Source organism: Sugiyamaella lignohabitans, chromosome C (assembly GCF_001640025.1).
Source record: "Sugiyamaella lignohabitans strain CBS 10342 chromosome C, complete sequence".
Lineage (NCBI taxonomy): Eukaryota > Fungi > Ascomycota > Dipodascomycetes > Dipodascales > Trichomonascaceae > Sugiyamaella > Sugiyamaella lignohabitans.
The window spans coordinates 2,320,311-2,340,119 of NC_031671.1; the positions used below are offsets into that span (position 1 = coordinate 2,320,311).

General features: G+C 42.7%; 9 protein-coding genes across 9 annotated transcripts; 6 read left to right on the top strand and 3 right to left on the bottom strand.

Moving 5' to 3' along the window:
- Positions 1-989: 989 nt before the first annotated feature.
- On the bottom strand, positions 990-1,316 carry SLT2 (mitogen-activated serine/threonine-protein kinase SLT2; the record flags this gene model as incomplete). The annotated part of the gene is made up of 1 exon (XM_018881511.1): positions 990-1,316. The coding sequence occupies one exon, from the start codon at positions 1,314-1,316 to the stop codon at positions 990-992; it is 327 nt and encodes a 108-aa protein (XP_018734097.1).
- Positions 1,317-2,395: 1,079 nt separating this feature from the next.
- Positions 2,396-3,001, top strand: AWJ20_4442 (uncharacterized protein; the record flags this gene model as incomplete). The annotated part of the gene is made up of 1 exon (XM_018881512.1): positions 2,396-3,001. The coding sequence occupies one exon, from the start codon at positions 2,396-2,398 to the stop codon at positions 2,999-3,001; it is 606 nt and encodes a 201-aa protein (XP_018734098.1).
- A 1,908-nt stretch (positions 3,002-4,909) lies between these two features.
- ARO7 (chorismate mutase ARO7) lies at positions 4,910-5,320 on the top strand (the record flags this gene model as incomplete). The annotated part of the gene is made up of 1 exon (XM_018881513.1): positions 4,910-5,320. The coding sequence occupies one exon, from the start codon at positions 4,910-4,912 to the stop codon at positions 5,318-5,320; it is 411 nt and encodes a 136-aa protein (XP_018734099.1).
- A 234-nt stretch (positions 5,321-5,554) lies between these two features.
- On the bottom strand, positions 5,555-6,184 carry YMC1 (Ymc1p; the record flags this gene model as incomplete). Its single annotated transcript, XM_018881514.1, has 1 exon — positions 5,555-6,184. One exon carries the CDS (start codon positions 6,182-6,184, stop codon positions 5,555-5,557), a length of 630 nt encoding a protein of 209 aa, XP_018734100.1.
- A 2,015-nt stretch (positions 6,185-8,199) lies between these two features.
- VID24 (glucose-induced degradation complex subunit VID24) lies at positions 8,200-9,204 on the top strand (the record flags this gene model as incomplete). The annotated part of the gene is made up of 1 exon (XM_018881515.1): positions 8,200-9,204. One exon carries the CDS (start codon positions 8,200-8,202, stop codon positions 9,202-9,204), a length of 1,005 nt encoding a protein of 334 aa, XP_018734101.1.
- A 293-nt stretch (positions 9,205-9,497) lies between these two features.
- Positions 9,498-11,279, bottom strand: DLD1 (Dld1p; the record flags this gene model as incomplete). The annotated part of the gene is made up of 1 exon (XM_018881516.1): positions 9,498-11,279. One exon carries the CDS (start codon positions 11,277-11,279, stop codon positions 9,498-9,500), a length of 1,782 nt encoding a protein of 593 aa, XP_018734102.1.
- Positions 11,280-12,413: 1,134 nt separating this feature from the next.
- ERG25 (methylsterol monooxygenase) lies at positions 12,414-13,079 on the top strand (the record flags this gene model as incomplete). The annotated part of the gene is made up of 1 exon (XM_018881517.1): positions 12,414-13,079. One exon carries the CDS (start codon positions 12,414-12,416, stop codon positions 13,077-13,079), a length of 666 nt encoding a protein of 221 aa, XP_018734103.1.
- Positions 13,080-18,092: 5,013 nt separating this feature from the next.
- Positions 18,093-18,872, top strand: TOP3 (DNA topoisomerase 3; the record flags this gene model as incomplete). The annotated part of the gene is made up of 1 exon (XM_018881518.1): positions 18,093-18,872. One exon carries the CDS (start codon positions 18,093-18,095, stop codon positions 18,870-18,872), a length of 780 nt encoding a protein of 259 aa, XP_018734104.1.
- Positions 18,873-18,904: 32 nt separating this feature from the next.
- Positions 18,905-19,774, top strand: TOP3 (DNA topoisomerase 3; the record flags this gene model as incomplete). The annotated part of the gene is made up of 1 exon (XM_018881519.1): positions 18,905-19,774. The coding sequence occupies one exon, from the start codon at positions 18,905-18,907 to the stop codon at positions 19,772-19,774; it is 870 nt and encodes a 289-aa protein (XP_018734105.1).
- Between the last annotated feature and the right edge of the window lie 35 nt (positions 19,775-19,809).

A 19,809-nucleotide genomic window follows, 5' to 3' on the forward strand; every position in this document is an offset into this window, starting at 1 on the left:
GATCTTATCTCTTATACTCACCACTCATCAGGTTGGTCATCATCTTCTGAAGAATGTTGAGAATTCGTCTTGCTCTCACTCATATTCCAGGCTACTCTGATCTTGTTACGATGATTAAATGGGCTTCTGAAGAAGTGGACCGATTTCAACCTAAACGGGATAAGTGCCGCGCGAGCATTTTATCGCGGCTACTGTCCCCTGAATCCCCTGAAATTGCCTATTTAGGATGTAAAGAAAAGTAGTATTATTAGAAAGTGAGCATCAGTATAAAACTATGACAATTGCATTAGTGCACTCTATCTCTATGGTAGGTATAGTTTCCTCGTTTGATAAAAACTTGTGGCTCTATACTTTTAGAAATCGTACTAAGATTGTTTTCGTTGTTATAGTTGATATGCGATGTTGAATCTGTGGTCACCAAGGACAAGTTATTGCTCATTGGGCTTGTTCTTACTTCTTGACGGAACTTTTTAACCTCCCGTCTGAGAGCATCTACATGTAGTTAGTGACAAATGATTAAGGAATGTTGACTTTCAGCTACTTACGAAACATCCGTTCGGGCTCCAAGCTTTCAAAGTCGAAATTAAACGTTTTGGGACACTCCGGCTCGTCATCAAGATTTCGAATGGTTTCAAAAAAGGGATGGTTAAGGGCTTGTAGAACATCAATTCTTCGGTCTGGGTGATAGATAAACATCCGACTTATTAAATCCAAGAGCTGGCTATTTGCTCCTGGATATTTTTCTTCCAAGGTTGTTCTTTTATAAGTTTGGAAAAGTCTAGTCAATTCATGTTTTGTATCTGTTTTCGTAATATTTTGTATCCATTGTGCAGGAGGCTGGCCAAGAACAGAAATTATTTTGGCTACTTGATCATTAATACTTTGTCCATTAAAAATAGGCTCACGACCAAGCATCTCACAAAGTATACATCCAACACTCCACAAATCAACTGAAATCCGTTAGTCTCTTTGATTTTTTTCACATGTTACTAGGTAAACTTACTGGCTGAGGTGTATGCTGCTCTGGTGTATATTAATTCAGGTGCTCTGTACCATCTGGTTGCTACATAATGGGTCAAATGATTTGCCTTTTGAGATTTATTTGTATCTGATACACCTCTAGCAAGCCCGAAGTCACATATTTTTAATTGTCCAAACGAATTCACGAGGATATTTCCCGGTTTAAGATCTCGATGGATCACCGAAGCCGAATGAATGTACTTGACCCCACAAAGTATCTGATATCCAAAACTCTGTAGATGAATATCGGTGAAATCAACTGCCCCTTGAATAACTTTGTTCAAGTCACAATTCATTAGTTCTATTATGATAGGACGTTAGTTTGGACAACAGTGTCTGACTATCTCCAGAGTACTTACCTTGGTACACATATAGGCCGCTATACTCTGCCTCTGAGGTTACAAGATCTAAATCAAGAAGAGATATAATCTGGCATGATGTTAGCCAAGAGAGAAGGTGAATATATACCAATAGCTTACATTTTTATGTCCTCTGAAATGCTTCATTAATTTCAACTCTCTATATGCTCGCTTAACAAGAGTTGTATTATTTAGAATATCACCCACTTTCTTAACTGCGATTGGTCTTCCCTCTATGTCGCCCATTAAAGTGGCTGAGCAGACCAGTCCGTAAGTTCCTTTACCGAGAAGTTCTTTTATCTTGTATCTACTATCAATTGCAAATTTCAATCCAGGGTGTTCATGACGTTGGAGACGGATTGAAGCTACTGTCGATCCCACCGAGCGAGCAGGAGCAGGTCTTTCGGCTCTCTGAGCTGGCTGGGAAGGTTCTGTTAGACGCGGTTTACTCATTGTTTGTAAAAGTTGTTTTAGAACAAATAATATATGACATCGAATGGGTTATATTAGTTATATTGGAGTCAAATTATGGGTGCCAGCGAATCATTGGCGACGTAGATAGTGCAGAGATCGACCTTCAGGGTCTACTGGGGCGCCGTACTATGTAAGACAGTTAAGCATGATTAGGGTTAAATAACGCATCTCTAATATCGGAACAGATAAGATTGGACACTGGTCAGACGACCACTGGAGACTTAGCAATGTTCAGACCGTCTATAATACGCCAAATCCAGGTTTCTGAACTTTGTTATTGTCAAAAAGTGACAGTGCAATGGCAATATTTGAACAGACTATACGGTTTAGCTAAGAGTCGTTCACCCTCAATTGACAGGAGGAGATTTGCTTCAACTGTAGCAGACAGTGGAACAGAACGCGGAGAGAGTAATAGCAGTCATAATGATGCTTCACACATGATTCCCCCGTGGCCTAGTTCAAGTTCCCCATCACCGTATGAAATTTTTGGCACACGACCAAGTCAGTTCAATAAGAAAAAAATCCGACTTCTGTTCTATCAAATGGCAAAGATATACCATCCGGATAGCAATAGCCATCTTGGAGAAACAGAAAACAAAGTTCGAGCTGACAGGTTTAAAAAACTTGTAGAGGCATACGATATTTTGAAAAATGATAACAAACGACTTGCATATAATAACCGAATGGCAGCAGAGGCAAGAAGCAGGCATCATCATCGATACTCACCTCAGAGCGCTAGAACGACAAGTAGCAGCTCACACCCACACATGACCGATAACTTTTATACCCGTGGATTTCATGAAGGTTACGAAGATGAAGCCAGTAGACGGATGAATGACCAAAAATTTCAGGAACAGCTCAAGGAAAATAGATTCAAGCTGGCAATTCTATTAGGAATTGCAGTTAGTCTTGTTGCGGCGCTACAGCTAGCAGCTATTTTCAAGTTGGCTGAAAAGAATCAGGAGAAGCTAGACTACGCGACATGGACTGCCGAGATGGAAAACATCAGAGCTAGATCTAACTATAATCTTGGTAATTCTGCGGATGACCGAGTATCACGATTCTTGGCGGCCCGTAATAGCAGCGGTTACTACGACAATTATCGTAACAAACCATTAGCATTACCTGAACCAAGGTCTGAAAAATAGCATTTTTGTTTTTTATACGGGAATGACGGGAATGACCCATTTTTATACCTGATCATAGTATTGACTGGTTTAGAAACAAATGCAAACTCACAACTCAATATACATAAAATCGTCATCAGTTTCCGAGTAGTTATCAAACTCGTATTCGGTAGTTGAGTCATTATTTAGAGATGACTCTATAAAGGAAGAACCGGTGCTCCAACCGTCTGAATCTGCCATCGATGATATATCTGAATCTAGGGATGTCTCTGATTCGAACTCAGTGTTCGTTTCCTCTTCAGATTCAGGAAGCAATTGAGATAAAGGATTTGTATGACCTAATATATGAGGCTCATTATTGTTGAAAAATGCCTCGTCCGCGAATACATTTTCTCTTCTGTGTCGAATTTGGTGCGAATAGAGACTGCTGGTGCTACTTATGTCGATGTTACTATTGTCAATTGCGAGAAGTGGAGCTTGATTGGGACTTTGATCAGGGATTTGGTCAAGACTTAAATCATAGTAGCCTGTTTCCATATTTGCGGTAGAAAACCTTGGACTGTAAATATTAACTAGACCTTGTAGAATGAATAGTGCACCAAAGAAAAAAGCAGCTAACAAGGCTCCTGATTCACAACTATTGCCATCACTATTGCAAGAGTAGCCACCTACCGAGATGATTAAAAATAAGACACTAAAAAAGAATGAGAAAAAACCGAAAATAAAAATATTCATGGGCCCTCGACTGAACCCTTGACTGGACCCTTGCCAGTGGAATGCAGACGTGTAATTATGGCTATGGCTGCCAGTGTTATGAGTCGAAGAAGCAGAGACATAAAAATCTCCCACTTTAACAGAGCAGAAATAAGTACCGCCTTCAGCCATACTTATTATGCTCAACCTTAGTAGCCATGAAAAAATATAAAACGGTACTCAAGAGAAAAAATCGAGACATGCCGCAGATATGTTAGTGTCTTCTGTGGCGGCGGCGAAATGTTATCATGCATACAGTATTTCTAACTCAGATGCAGTTAAGGTTCAAAGCGTGAACAGAAAGCTGTAACTGAATAGCATGTTGAAAACAGATAAACCATCAAATAGAACCAATCCACGGAGACTTAAAATGACTCACTGAGCATAAGATCAAGATTTGATTAGCAACTGATTCTCTTAACTGGTGCTCATCTAAAATCGACTCGAGCGTAGCGAGAGGAGCAACGGGGTCTGGGGCAGAGCCCCAGCCGCCTGAGGCAAACAAACGAAAAAGAGAAATTTTAATCACCACAGAAAAAGTCTAACTACGATCAGAGAATTTATTTACTAGCATAGAAAATTTGGGTCTGCACGAATGTTTTCCCCCTGAGTTTGTCGATCATTTTGCTATAAACTGCGGTTTTTGCGATTAATGCTAGAGTCATGGATCTCGCTCCGAAGAGAGAAAAGCAGAGAGGACCATCACCGTCTATAAAAATTCACGAAAAGTGTAAAAATGGATTTCATGAAGCCAGCCACTGTCTTGAACCTGGGCAATATCCGTACCAGCTTGGTACGAATGGAGGAGACCATTGTGTTCAATCTGATAGAGAGAGCACAGTTCTTCCGCATGCCCTCGGTTTACAAGCCAGGTGCGATTGAAATTCCTGGCTTCGATGGCAGTTTCCTAGATTGGCTTTTACTTGAGAGTGAGAAAATTCACTGTAAGTATTGTTTAGGCAAAAAAGCAAATGATACCAGTCTACAGTTCTAAAATTTCAAGTACTAACCTGAACAGCCAAGGTTCGTAGATACGAAGCTCCAGATGAGAATGCCTTCTTCCCTGATAAGCTGGAAAAACCCATCCTGCCAGTTTTAGAGTACCCACGAGTGCTGGCCAGCTATAGCAAAGACATTAATGTGAATGATCTGATCAAAGACTATTACATTCAACAAATGATTCCCATGATCGCGAAGAGCGAGGAGGAGCAGCCAGAGAATGTCGGCAGTTGCACATTGAGCGATATCGAGCTGTTACAGGCCATTTCGCGCCGAGTACATTTTGGCAAGTTTGTAGCCGAGACCAAATTTCTCGCCGAAAGGGAAAAATTCACTGAACTGATCAAAGCTCGCGACTCACAAGGAATCGACGAAGCCATCACCAACAGCGCCGTCGAGCAGCAGATTCTCGACCGTCTGCTGCTGAAAGCCGAAACCTACGGCACAGATCCCACTCTCCGCTACAGCCAAAAGGCCCAAGGCAACATTGAGCCCGAGGCAGTCGTCAAAATCTACAAAGAATGCATCATTCCCCTGACCAAGAAGGTCGAAGTCGACTACCTTCTTCGCCGTCTCGAGGAGAACTAACGATAATATAATGACATCATTGCCTACCTACTTTTGTCGAGGGTGTGCCTCCGGCGGCTGGGGCTGCGCCCCAGACCCCCCGGCTCCTCTCGCTTCGCTCGAGTCGGGCGTTGAGTCCCCCTCTCGAACATGTCATTCCCCCCGAGCCCGACTCGAGCGTAGCGAGAGGAGCCGGTGGGTCTGGGGCGCAGCCCCAGCCGCCGGAGGCAGCGTGTCACGTATGCAATTCGTCTATTAACCGAGATATCTGATGGTGAGCTCGAAGGTGTAGAATGTACAGGCGTTGACAGGAGCAGCTCTGAGCATGGTTGGCAGGAAACCTCTGAAGAAGCCCTTGACACCATTGGTTTTGAGGATCTGGCGAGCACAGTCCAGAGAACTTTTGAATTGTCTTTCGGATTTGTTGAGCTTGTCGGTCTGCAGTTTTGACTTGATCACGTCAATGGGGTACGCGGTGATCCACATGGCGTAGCCGGCCATGGCTCCGTACGAGCACAGTCTCCAGCCAGGGATGTCTTTTCTGGCAATGTTGTTCTTACGGATGTCTCTGTCGACTAATGCCTCGAAAGTTAGGAAATAGGCACCCATACCGTGTCCTTCACGCACCAAAGTGGGCACAATACCCCGGAATAGACCACTGGTTCCAGACGCAGCAGTGATTTTTCTGATACAGTCAATAGGGCCCTTATACAGAGCAGGACCGGCACCCTGGGTTTGAAGTCTGATACGGATATGTTCAATGGGACATGCTAAGAAACCGTTTGCCAGACCAGCAGCAGCACCTGCTACATAAAACTGGTTATGAGTCAAACCAGGATCCTTCCAGCCCTTACGCTCGTTACTGGCAGTTAGCGTTCTCTTCATAAACTCATTAACACCAAATTGAATTGACACACAAGCACCCACTCCTATCAATGGGGTCAGTGTTCCTTTATAGAAACCAGAGAATCCCTCTGCCTTGATAAGCTTTTTCACCACATCCAAAGTACCATTGTATGTTCCCTCGGGAGCACTTTGTAGACGCACTTTAGTAGTGTCGAACGGTTGACCACTGAGTACCTGAGCTGATGTTGTTAGTTGATCTGTTTACTTCAGTATAATATTATGCCAATAGCTCTATCTGGACAGTGTATATGGCCATTACGCCATTACGCCATTTCATTCAGTCCTAACATTCACTACAACCACAATCTAATGGTATCTGATAACAAACCTGAACAAATCACGAATCATTGTTCTAACAACAAAAAAAAAGCCAAGCAACAAACAAAAAAACAAAAAAAACTTACCAATACCACCACAAGTACCAGCAAAGACATCTTTGGCAACACGCTCATACCCACTATTGGGATCAGCCTCGACCAAATGGGCGTCAATATCAGCCATTGTCGTGAAATCTAGATTGATCTATATACACAAATTATCAAAAAAAGGGGTAAAACCAGCTACCCAATAAATCTTTTCAAATTAGACTCCAAACAAAAAGAAACAGAACAACTGCTTCCACTCAGAGATATATAACAATATATATATTCCAAGCTCCCAATGTACAGATAGACGATGTTTTTCACCCGGGTCGTGCGATTCAGTCACAGGGGTCCAAGCTACCTAACAAATCGAGCAAGCGCTGGCGCGCATCCACTCAGTGAATTGGTGCGATAAGCGCTTACCGCTAGATTTGGCAAGTTTCTCCCGATATCCCCTGATCGAACTGGGTATGGTATCTACCCCAGACCCAGCCCGGGGCTACTGAACTCCCAACTGCAACTCCAGCCGGAAATGGCCATCAGGGCCGGGACCAGCCCGAAGGACCAAATATGCCCGACCCTGATTGCTGCCTCAGTTACGTCACTTCTGAATCCCAGTCTTACTCCGACCCCATCTTCAAACCCGATATTCCCATCTTTCACTTCAAATCTCCCTTAATAATGTAAAAGGATGGCTGTGTCCCTTCCTCAAACGCAGCGAGAAGAGCTACCAGGGCCTGGGGCGGAGCCTCAGCCGCCGAAGGCAAGACAGACCCCAGCAGTCGGTCAGTCAGGTGCTGCAGCAGCTGCAAAGGTATCTCCGACTGCATTCGCCTGTACTGGCCCTGCTGCCGCTGCCAGCCTATATCTCATTATCTACGTACTTTTTGTACTTAAACTTGACCTGCCTAAAGTTAGCATATTTATTTTCGCCTTTCAACCCAACCAAACGTTAAACAGTATATTGGATTTATACTTTGTCCTCGGTACAGGATAGCTTGGATTAAGTTATTTACCGGATATTTGTTATTGTCTTTTTGCGATAATAACTTCGTAACAGCAGGGAGCCGCAAGTTTGTTATTGCGATTTAGCAGGACAAAAGGAAACAGAACCCCGACCTGTCTCAGTTTATACACTTGGGTATTCTGGATAGTCACACTTGAGAACTTTATTGTATTTTTATATTTTTTATCAGCAGCGCCTTTTAACAATATTTCCAGGGCAACCATTAAAAGTAAACCACGAGGGATCCTTTCAGTGAACCTTTCAACGCGCACAGATATTTGACTTGTCCTTCCAGTAGAATCCGGAGTACCTGAGGAGCCAAGTCAACAGAGTTTGTCAAATAAGAACAGATACAAAAGATAAGAACCGATAACAAATCAGTAGAACTGAAGAACACCTGTTTGTCTATATTGCTTGTGTGATTTGAGTTGGTTCGATTACCCGATCAAACAGAGTATTTGGATCGTAGAAGTTGTATAGTGTACAATCTCTATTCTGACAAGGCAAGCTAAAGCGACAATAGATAATCCACGAGATTGGAATCCAAAACATAATCAGTTTGAACCAAGAAGTCGATAGACAAGAGACGAACATAAGATCTCATACAGAGCACTTCAACATATACAATGCCTACACCAGCTGAGCAACAGAGTGAAGCTCGGCCAGAAATTGTGCCAGACACAGTGGCCGATGATAAATTGAACCCCAGACAGCCTGACGACGACGAAGATAATATGGCTGTAGATGAGGAAAGCACGCGACCAGGTGGTCTTGATAAATCATCTAACGGCTGGTCCAAGAAGAGTTCAGACCCGTCTTCTATGAAACTGAGCAAATTAGGCAGAAGATTAAGAACAAACGCATCAAACCCATCGGGCACTACTGATACAACCGATGAAATGGATGATGATAACGATAATGACAATGCGAACGATTTAGACAATGAGGCGGGCTCAGGATCCCTGGTTCGTCAAAAGAAGAGAGCCACTAAGAACAAACACGTTTCCTCCATCACCAACATAGACATATACCAGCACCAGTTTTTCACCCAGCGCGACACCGCGACTACTACATCGTCCTTTTTAAGACCAGGAGCACAATTTTCCGGTTCACAGCAGTCGGGCCGATTCATATACGAAGTGAACGTAGAGCTAAAGCGAGTCGATATGGAAAATGCATTTATCTGCGGATACCTCCGGATAGAAGGGCTGACTGAAGAGCATCCATGTTTGATTACATATTTCGAAGGCGAAATGATCAGTGAAAAGCATTCATTCTACACCAAGCGAGAGGACTGGGGTGCTGACGACAAGGCGGATATCGCCCACTGGGCGCGCTTCACGCCCTGGAGGACCATCTCGAAAGAAGCCAAGGACCCTAAATACGTCCACAAGAACTATGCCGAGAAATCGCACATTTACATGAGATGGAAAGAGTGTTTCCTGGTTCCGGACCACCGCATCATCGACATCCAAGGAGCCTCGTACGCCGGCTTCTACTATATCTGCTTCGACCAGTCGAACGGCTCGTTCAACGGGTTCTACTTCCACCGACGGTCCGAGCGATACCAGCAGCTGGATCTCGCATACTGCCAGAACTCCGGCCAGTACCCGCGATACGAATTCCGCTAAGACCACCTCTCCTGTTACATCTGCATCTCACTTTTCATGATGGCGAATATCGCTGTTTTTATGTAAATGACCACATTGACGACCCGGGCGCTTTTAAATATATCATGTTTTTACACACGTCCGCTGCCTCCGGCGGCTGGGGCTCCGCCCCAGACCCTGGTTGCTCCTGCTTCGCAGGAGATGGCCGGGACCGTCGACAGAACGACTCGAGCGGAGCGAGAGGAGCAACCAGGGTCTGGGGCGGAGCCCCAGCCGCCGGAGGCAGCGTGGCAGAGCAGAGAATGTAGTTTAGATTAGCTTTCTTCGAGGATGTTTCCTTGGAGAGACTCTTTAGTAAAAATCTTTCCTGGATTGAGCAGCTCGAAGGGATCGAGTGCGAGCTTGATAGTTCTCATGAGCTGCACTGGTTCAGGGCCCAGTTCCAGAACGAGGGACTTGACTTTGCCGGCACCGACGCCATGCTCTCCCGTACAGGTACCTTCGAGCTCAAGACCCTTGCGGACGAGGTTGTCGGCAATTTTTTTGACTTTGTCGTAGTCTTTGGCTTCGTAGGCTATGGTAGCGTGGAAGTTGCCGTCTCCAACATGGCCCAAACAGGCGCCAAAAATGCCAGAGGCCGCAAGGTCATCGTCCGTGTTCTTGACAAGGTCAGCCAATTTGGACATGGGAACAGCGACATCGGTAGTATAAGCTTTGCTATTTGGTGGTCCTAAAGCGAGGATGGACCAGAACGCTTCCTTACGAGCAGACCACAATTGGTGCTGCTCTTCTTTATCAGAAGCAAACTCAAAACTGTGACCAGAATTGCGTTTGGTGATCACATTGGACTGCTGAATCTGCTCTTTAATATAAGCTTGAGTTCCGGCAAATTTGAACATAAGAGTTGGCTTCTCTTCCCACTTTCGAGACGTGTATCCAGCTTTATTTACACAGGCCATTTGGAGTCCGTCCATAAACTCGACACATTGAACAGGAATACCAGCACGGACTATTTCACAGGCAGCTTCAGTTGCATCACGGACTGTGGGGAAAGTAGCTACTGCTACACTGGTGTTTTCTGGCACAGTGTGCAGTTTTAAGGTAGCTTCGGTAATCAAACCTAGAGTACCTTCAGATCCACAGAACAAGTGATTTAGATTGTATCCAGCAGACGACTTTCTAGGACGACGCTTGGTTTTAATTATTGTACCGTCAGCTAAAACGACAGTGAGATTGACAACATGATCGCGCATAGGCCCATATTTAACACAGTTTGTTCCTGAACAAGAGGTTGCAATCATACCTCCGATCTTGGCAGTTGGACCAGGATCCACTGCAAAAAACAAATTATGACCCAACTTTTCTAAATGTTCATTCAGGGCCATCCATCCAACTGCAGGTTGTACCGTGACATCCATATCTTCTGGACGAATGGACAGGATCTTGTTCATATTCATAAAATCAATGCAAACTCCACCGAACGAAGCACTGAAATGTCCCTCTAAACTCGAGCCACCAGAAAATCCGATCATTGGCAACTTGTATTTATGACAGATTTTTGCGATTTCAGACACTTCTTCAGTGCTTTTAGGATATACTATAGCAATCGGGTTTGTATCGATGTTATAGGTCGACCAGTCAGAATAGCCATGTGCTTTCAGATCTTCTTGATCGGTAGACACGCCATCCTTTCCAACAATAGCCTCGAGTTGAGGAAGGGCTTCGAGAAATTCTGCTTTACCACCATATTTAGCATCTTCCCAATTCTTCTCAATTGAAGCACCTCTCTTTTCAGTCTGATAGACGGTTTTAGCTGTCAAAAATGAAACTGTGCCTGCAATTGCAGTCACTCCTAAATAAGCCCAAACATTCGAGTTACCACCGGTCTTGCTATTGTTCTCACCACTACCACTACCACTGGAGTTGATATTTGAGCCATTGTCAGCGGCAGAATTGGAAGCGGAGCTGGACCGGGGACTTGGTTCACCTCCGTTAACCTGCTGGTGAAGAACAGGGAATCTAGAAAACGATCTGGTAGAACCCGACAATTGCCTTCCAGAAGATCTGAGAGCAATTCTTAAATTGACCCCTCTCATTTTAAACTCTGACAAAGATGACAAAACTTGAAATCAACTGGATTAGCTCCCAGTAAATACCCGACCATCTTTGTCACGTGAGAGTAACCAATATCGGCCCTGCAGCGAGATGCCTAATCTGGCATGATAAGGCCGACGGGCCTAGTCGGCTATTTGGGAAACCGACGAGAAATCTACGAGTTGATTTTTCCAATCAAACGTAATCCAGAAATTGCCATGCCAACTCCCAATCTTTATATAATCCGGCAACTGCATCTTGCAACTTGAAACGGAATTTGTTCGATTTCTGTGCATGACCATCTGGATTGAACCCGCTGGCGCTACCTGCATCAGATACGACAGGAACGAGATAAGCGACAGCTGTGCAGGTGGCCGATAGACACCTGGAGCGACCTATTCTCCATGCCAGGCCTGCCTCCGGCGGCGGGGGCTTCGCCCCAGACCCCACTGCTGCTCTCGCTTCACTCGAGTCGGGCGAGGGGGGCCAGTGCAGAATTTAGCGAGTCTAGAGCCGGGCATTCCAGCTTAGCCAGCGGTACCGAGAGAAAAAAAATAAATGGGAAGGGATCCCACACCCGACTCGAGCGAAGCGAGACGAGCAGTGGAGTCTGGGGCGAAGTTCCAGTCGCCGGAGGGCAGGTCTGGCCCAGCAACATGTCAAGGGGTCCCTGCATGAGATCTGACAGATGATCGGCGATGCGAAACGACGAACCCGACAGCTCGTGTACAGATAAGATCAGACCACTGAGTTAGTATGCAGATCGAATCAACACTGAAATATAAATAGCAAAATGTTTTCAAGATTTTATGAGCAGCGAGAAACGTCTTTTAAGAACCGAGAAGACCGGATATAAAGCTACAGAGGAACAAGAGAGATTTCTGAATAATGGAGTATGTACATTTTATTTATAGTAGTAGAGTCGACAGTGGTACTAACATGAAAACAGGACTAGTAATATCACTCTCACTCAGTTGGATACACTCCCTTCTTTCCAAAGTTTGAACTACTTTGAAAGGGCATGGGCTCGCTACTTCAGCTCGTTTGATAGCCCGCTAATTGCTACGGGACTATTACTCTTAATATCGCATGAGCTGGTATACTTTGGACGCTCCATACCGTGGGCCATTATTGATATGATCCCATACTTCCGCAAATATAAAATCCAAGACACTAAAATACCAACTACCAAGGAATACTGGGAGTGTCTGAAATCAGTTCTACTATCTCACTTGTTTGTAGAAGCCATTCCTATTTTTGGATTTTATCCAGTTTGCGAGTATTTCAACATCAGCATTGGAGTGCCATTTCCTAGCTGGAAGGACTGGGCCATTCAGACAGCGACTTTTTTTGTTTTAGAAGACACTTGGCATTACTGGGGACATCGTCTTTTACACACTAAGTATCTGTATAAGAGAATCCACAAACAGCATCACAAGTATGCCGCTCCATTTGGCTTAACGGCTGAGTATGCACATCCAGTTGAAGTAGCTTTTACTGGAACTGGTACAGTAGGCAGTCCACTACTATGGGCATATGTTTTTGGAAATTTACACTTAATTACTGTTCTTACATGGATTGTACTTCGCTTATTTCAAGCAATTGATTCCCATTCTGGATATGAGTTCCCTTGGTCCCTGGATCATTTCTTACCAGTGTGGTCTGGTGCCGACCACCATGATGACCACCATCGCTATTTCACTGGCAACTACGCATCATCGTTTAGATGGTGGGATTATTTCTTGGGAACAGAGACAAACTCCACTGTTAAAAAGAGACTTGAATCTAAGAAGAAGAAATAATCTCATTGCAGTATTATAATTTATATACATATATATATTGTCTATGTAACAGACCTAAGTAATAAAGTTATAATTTAAAAAAATTGAAGTTGATGATCAATTTTTTTGCTAAGTATTTCTGCCAAATATTTTGCCTGTGAATTAACATCGTGGATATATTATCTAATCTGAAACTATGTCAACGTATTCTGTACATGACGTACAGATCAACACAATGCCGCTGCAGATACAGTTAGGATAACAATTAGCTACTCTGTATCTTGCATGTAAACGCATCAACCGCCCAACCCCTATGAAGAAACAAGAAGAACAAAGTCGCGCGTTTAGCTTAATTGGCAAAGCGACTATCTTAATAACTACTACTGCCCAAATAATATCTGACTAGCTGAGCTTCACAGATGTCAAAACGACGCTCGGCTATGCCACAAGTCACCTCACGAGAAGCTTGGGACACCTGAGATTCCAGGGGGTACTAGTACTAAGGCCTTAATATATCATGAAAATATAAGTAAACCTAATTGCGATATATATGGTCATTATCAGTTATTTCTTTATATCTGATGACTTTTAATTTACTAGATTCTACAAGCCTGACAGCTGCGGCTGGCCCTAATTAAGCTATGCACGAAGAAGCACCTCTTTAGAAACTAAATAATATCGATATTAATCCACACTACAGATCTGAAATATCTGCATACAATGGGGTTAGAAATTAACCTTCATCCCACTCTGGCGAACCGCGAGGGACCACGGGGTCTGGGGCAAAGCCGCAGACCGCCGGAGGCTTCTTATGTATCTAACTAGCTCAGATCTATTTAACAACTCAATTCACGTTCCTCGCCATTCCTCAGAAATTAATGACCCACCAATATACTGATTCTGAAAACTGATAATAATAATAATAATAATAATAATAATAATAATAATAATAATAATAATAATAATAATAATAATAATAATAATAATAATAATAATAATAATAATAATAATAATAATAATAATAATCCAACACTCTTTAATAAAAATATCTTCTTCTTTTTTTTCGACGCTTTTCCTTCGGGCGGTTCTCAAATTTCTTAAACAGCACTTTCAACTTTTTCCAGTCAACTGAAAAGTCAACATCTTTACTAACTTCTGTAAAACTATACTGGAAATTCGCGAGAACAACATTATTAGCAGCACGAACCATAATACCATCCTTTTTACCATACTTATGGAATACGCCCAGTTCATGTATTTGTTGGTAGTTCTCTTTGACCGTTTTATACAAAAGTTGCAGATCTCGACGAACTTTGACCTCTTCTTCAACTGAGATATCTGGACGCTTGAGCTCACTTGCCAATCTTTCCATAAAATCGATGATAGGAATGTATTCATTCATACTTTCGGTTACAATGATATTAATTTCGCCTTCTTTTAATACCTCGTAAATATGGGGAATAATACTTCCTTGAACACTGGCTAGCTTCTCAAATGCCAATTTTTCGGCAGAGAAAAGATGTTCCACACACTTCGGGTAACATCTAAGCGTGGAAAAAGTTCCATTCACTGTGGCGAACTCCTGAATAATAGGCATATAACTTGTCATCACTTTAATCATCAATTGATCCCAATCAGCGTGGAATTGAAAGCGCCCTTGATCAGACTTTGGTCTAACCACCCGCTCCAGCCTTTGCAAATTCAAGTTGATTGGAGGCAGTCGTCTCTCCTTATCGTGTTCATCAGGTATAAAGAACTCAGTGTGACGAGTGATATTAACCGGGGAAAACTCCATGGCATTGGCGGCTGGAAGAATTGAATACGGATTCGGCTCCATCTTTATTTCCATTGCAATGGACTTACCCCGTTTGACGGGATCTTTTTCGTTTGACCAGTATGCTAAATAAGCAGCTATCGCGTGTCTGACAGTTGGTTCCGTAGAGTCGTAATTAAGGCGGAATATATCGTAATTCAGCCGACCATCCTTGTATCCAGTGATATCAATGAAGAATGTTTCATAAAAACTGGATACTATGTAATGAATAAGATTGGATTTTATTAGATGGAAGCGAAGCTCATCCATTACCAAATACCAATGTGGACTACTATAGCATAAATTTAAATCGGAGCTAGACTGAAAATAAATTAATCCCACTATTGTCTGATCCTGATCATCCAATGACTCTATGTCTTTTATTGAATGGATGGAATCAATCAAGATTACATCCACGAAAACATATTTAGCCCCTTTGTCGATATGCCGATATTTGTCGACCTGGAACGACACATCATAACCGAGGTTGACATTACTATCTTCATCAAATAACAATGGTGTTAAAACCAAGTTGCAGATGGCCAAAAATAAACACGGGAGTAATTCATCTGTGTCATAAGATTTGAACTCTGACGGAACTGAGGAGTCTCTCTCGTCCAGGTCATTTTCGGCATAATCTGAGCTAAGATCATTCTCGTAGATTTCTTCACTGACTCTGTTCAACCGAGAATTAAAACTATCAATAAACAAGCTCTTAAATTCATCTCTGCTTACTTCCCTTGCATTATATCCGTAGCCACCAACCGTCTCAATTCGAACCAAACCATTACGGTGCCAATTGTGAATAACATCTTCTAGAGGTAGCTGAAGATAGACTTTGACTGCATGTGAAGACCAGCGACCACCCTTCCAGTCTTGTCCAGTACATAGTAATTTCTCTGGGTTGAGGAATCGGTCAAAGTCTTTGTATGGGCCCTGATTTATGAACTTTTGATAGTCCGAAGCAGCGCGACTCTCAAGCAGATATCGCTCTCCCATTCTCGCATACTTTACATCATAGACATGCTTAGCAGTAGCCCACTGAGTGTGAAAGTCACGTCTTAATTGCTGTAAAACTGGGTTACTGTCAGTGATTTGACTTATAACCTTTTTTTTACCCTTCTCCTGTTCCTCCTCCCATACCGCTACAGGTTCAATACAATTATCCAATTGGGGATAAATTGAGCCGTCAATGTATTCTTCGGTCGATGGCTTCCATGTATAACGGGTAAATTGCAGAGTACGGAGATCAGACTTGAGTTCGGCCTGGATGCGCCCAGATTGAGCCAAAAGACTGTTATCATCAGCTTTTACTTTGTAAAGCTGCAAATCATATTGATACTCAAGCTGGAAGGGAGTCAAGAAAGCCTCGCTGAGAATCGGCACAACTTTGTACTCACCGTCAACACAATCATATATTCGGCGTGTAACCGGGGGACGAGAGGGATTTTTGTCAGTCATTAGATTGTTGCAAAGTTCATAATTGTGAAGTACTAACTGTTGTTTATGGGCACAGGGCGAAATGCGAGTAGTGCATTAAACTTTCAATGAAGTTGCTACATGGCAGGCAGGTAAATACTATGATGTCCCACAACTTTAATTTATTTTTATGCCGTTCCGTTTCTGAGTCTTGTCTATTACATTCATAACAAGCATTATGTTTGAACTTTAAACATCAGAACTATAGACCATAGACTAGACTAGTCAACAAACGTAATTTTTAACCAGCAAAATCAGTATACAAGTATAGATACTTACTCACCTGCTCCAGGTTACGATCCAAAACTACTCAGAGAGCCAGTTAAACGAGCAGCCGCTCAAAGCGAACCCGAAGTTTCACACGCAGGAGCAAGAAACCTTTTCATATCAGTACAGGAAACACCATTGTCATCAAAATGAAGAATTCTTTACTATGTTCCCCCTGAAAGAAAGAAAACTAACCAAAGTCAGTGATCCGTCAAAATTCCACAGGGCTCATCGAAAAATGGGCCAGATTGTTACTCATGATACCACGCTACTTCAGACCCTCATGAGCTAATCAGATGTGGAGCAATGAGTCCAAGCCATATTGACAAACCTTATATGCTAATGAACTCACTTTTGGATGATAAATATGAAAAGAAGCTGACAAGAAACTACTACAAGCTGGACTCAACATTGTGATCGATAAATTTCAAGATGAATGCAACACAATCGAGTCACTCCCGACACCACTAAAATTAGAAATAGAATGTCTTAAATAAGCACAAAGATAATACACTGCTCCTGACACACTTTGATGTGGAATATGAAGTGCCTCTAACTGTTGCGTCAGGATGATTTCAATATTGTACATCTACTAAAAACACTGTCAGAGAAATGAGAAAAGCCTCTTAAACATTTTTGAAGTTACAATTAGAAGGAAAAGATAGTTTATCAATTTACTCGTTTTCGGCCTATAACGGAAAACATGAGAAAACTTGGTTTTAGAATTATTGGTAAGTCCACCTTTAATAATTCTCGGAGAACCTCTGATGTTTGAATTTAGAATGAGATTTCGTAAGAACAATCCATCGAATTTATCCTTCCAATGTTCCTAAGAAATACTCACGAAGTACCTGCCTGCGTTTAAGCCCTGAATATTGAAATCTCCCATCACGTGACAAATTATCTGCATCCCCCTTAACACCCCAGATATTATCCCGATATAAAATCGAATTGGACATCCAGACTATATCAGATGTCTGATAAATAGGTGTCTATCTCGTTTGTGTGTGAGATTATATATCTACAACCACTTTTTGCTCCAGGAAATCGAAAAGATCAACGTGTGTTGTTTCGCGTTAATAACGCGTTGATCTAGATCAAGCGTGGCAATGAGAGTACTCTGTGTAGCTGAAAAGCCTTCAATTGCCAAAAGCATTGCGGAAGCGCTTGGCGGTGGACAGATCAGAAGGGTAGGTAATCAGCAATGGCCGTACCAGAGGCCAGGTTTGCTCAGATCAGAAGAGTTGTTACTAGATTCCTAGAGGAGCATGTAGTTTAGATCAAAGCTCAGCCGACAGAGATAGTAGTCCCAAGCAAAACTAACCGGATTTTAGAGAGAAGGCAAAAACAGATATTGCAAGAACTATGATATATCATACAACTTTAGAGAATGGGGCCCCTGCGAGGTTACTATCACAAGCGTCTTGGGACATATTTTTGGACTGGATTTCCCTGACCAATATCGTAACTGGCAAATGTGGGACCCTGTGATGATGTTTGAAGCTCCCGTAGTTCGTGTTGAGGCTCAACCTACTGTGTCCTCTAATATTCAAGCTGAAGGAAGGAGAGCTGATAAGCTGTTCATTTGGACAGATTGTGATCGAGAAGGAGAGAACATTGGCTGGGAAATATCTCAAATTGTCAAGGCCGCTAACCGTAACTTGGGAGACAGAGATATTAAACGGGCTATATTCAATAACACAGATCCAGATCATTTACGGCAGGCTACATTAAGACCAGCTAATCTGGATTTGAGACAGGCCGATGCAGTCTCAGGAAGGTCGGAATTTGATTTAAGAACTGGTGTAGCTTACACGAGATTCTTAACACTGACATTAAAATCAAATGTTCCAGCTTTGAAGGAAGAGAAAGCGATAAGTTATGGATCCTGCCAGTTTCCAACGCTGGGATTTGTCGTTGATAGATATAAACGGGTCAAGGATTTTAAACCAGAGCCTTTCTGGTATATCGATATTAAAGTCAAGAAAGGAAGAAAGCCTGTAGTTTTTTCATGGGAAAGAGGAAGACTGTTTGACAGACTGGCTACGACAGTCATCTTTGAGCAGTGTCTTAACAGGTCTTCTACTGCAACAGTGGTCAAAGTCAATAGCAAACCAGCTACAAAATACAGGCCCTTACCACTGACAACAATAGAATTACAAAAGCAAGGTGCAAGATGGCTTAAAATGAGCTCGAAAAAGATCATGGACGTAAGTTTAAATGTTAATAGGTTAAACTTGTCATGTTCTAACTAACAACTATTAAGGTCGCCGAGAAGCTATATAATATGGGATACATATCCTATCCAAGAACAGAAACAGACCAATTCGATAGTTCGATTGATTTGCACAAGTTGATAGAAAAGCAGACCAGTGATGGACAATGGGGAGAGTATTCATCTGCGCTGCTATCCGGCAAGTTCTGTATTCCTAGGAAGGGAAAGCACGATGATAAGGCCCACCCTCCAATTCACCCGATCAAGGGAATAGGGGAGGGAGCATTAGATGCAGACCAGAAAAAGGTTTATGAGTTCGTGACCAGACATTTTCTAGCTTGCTGTAGTAATGATGCAAAGGGTCAAACTACCTCGATTCAATTGGATTGGGGCGGTGAAAAGTTTAATGCCAGTGGTTTGGTAGTCCTAGAAAGAAATTTTCTTGACGTCTACCCATACATTAAATGGGAAACCAATGAGCTACCAGAGTTTGAACTGAACCAAGTGGTGGCAGTTGACGAGGCTATGATAAAGGATGGCCAGACCTCGCCACCGAGCCACTTGACTGAACCTGAACTTATCGCTCTGATGGACGCAAACGGAATCGGCACTGATGCTACAATGGCAGAACATATCGAAAAGATTATTTTAAGAGGTTATGTAGTCAAGCATCCTCAGGGTGGTAGAAATGCTCTCCCGTTGTTGATTCCCTCTAACTTGGGAATAGGACTGGTAGATGCTTTTGATGAAATCGGGTTTGATATGGCTCTCACTAAGCCATTCTTGAGAAAGGAGACTGAAGATTTAATGCAGAAAATTTGTGACGGACAACTCACTAAAGACCAGTTTCTTCAGAGAAGCATCGAACAATATAGAAATGCATATGCTTTGGCAACTCAAAATCGAAACAATCTCGTAAGAGCAGTCAAGAAATATTTCTAACCTTGCATCTAGTTATTTATTGATCTAATCATATT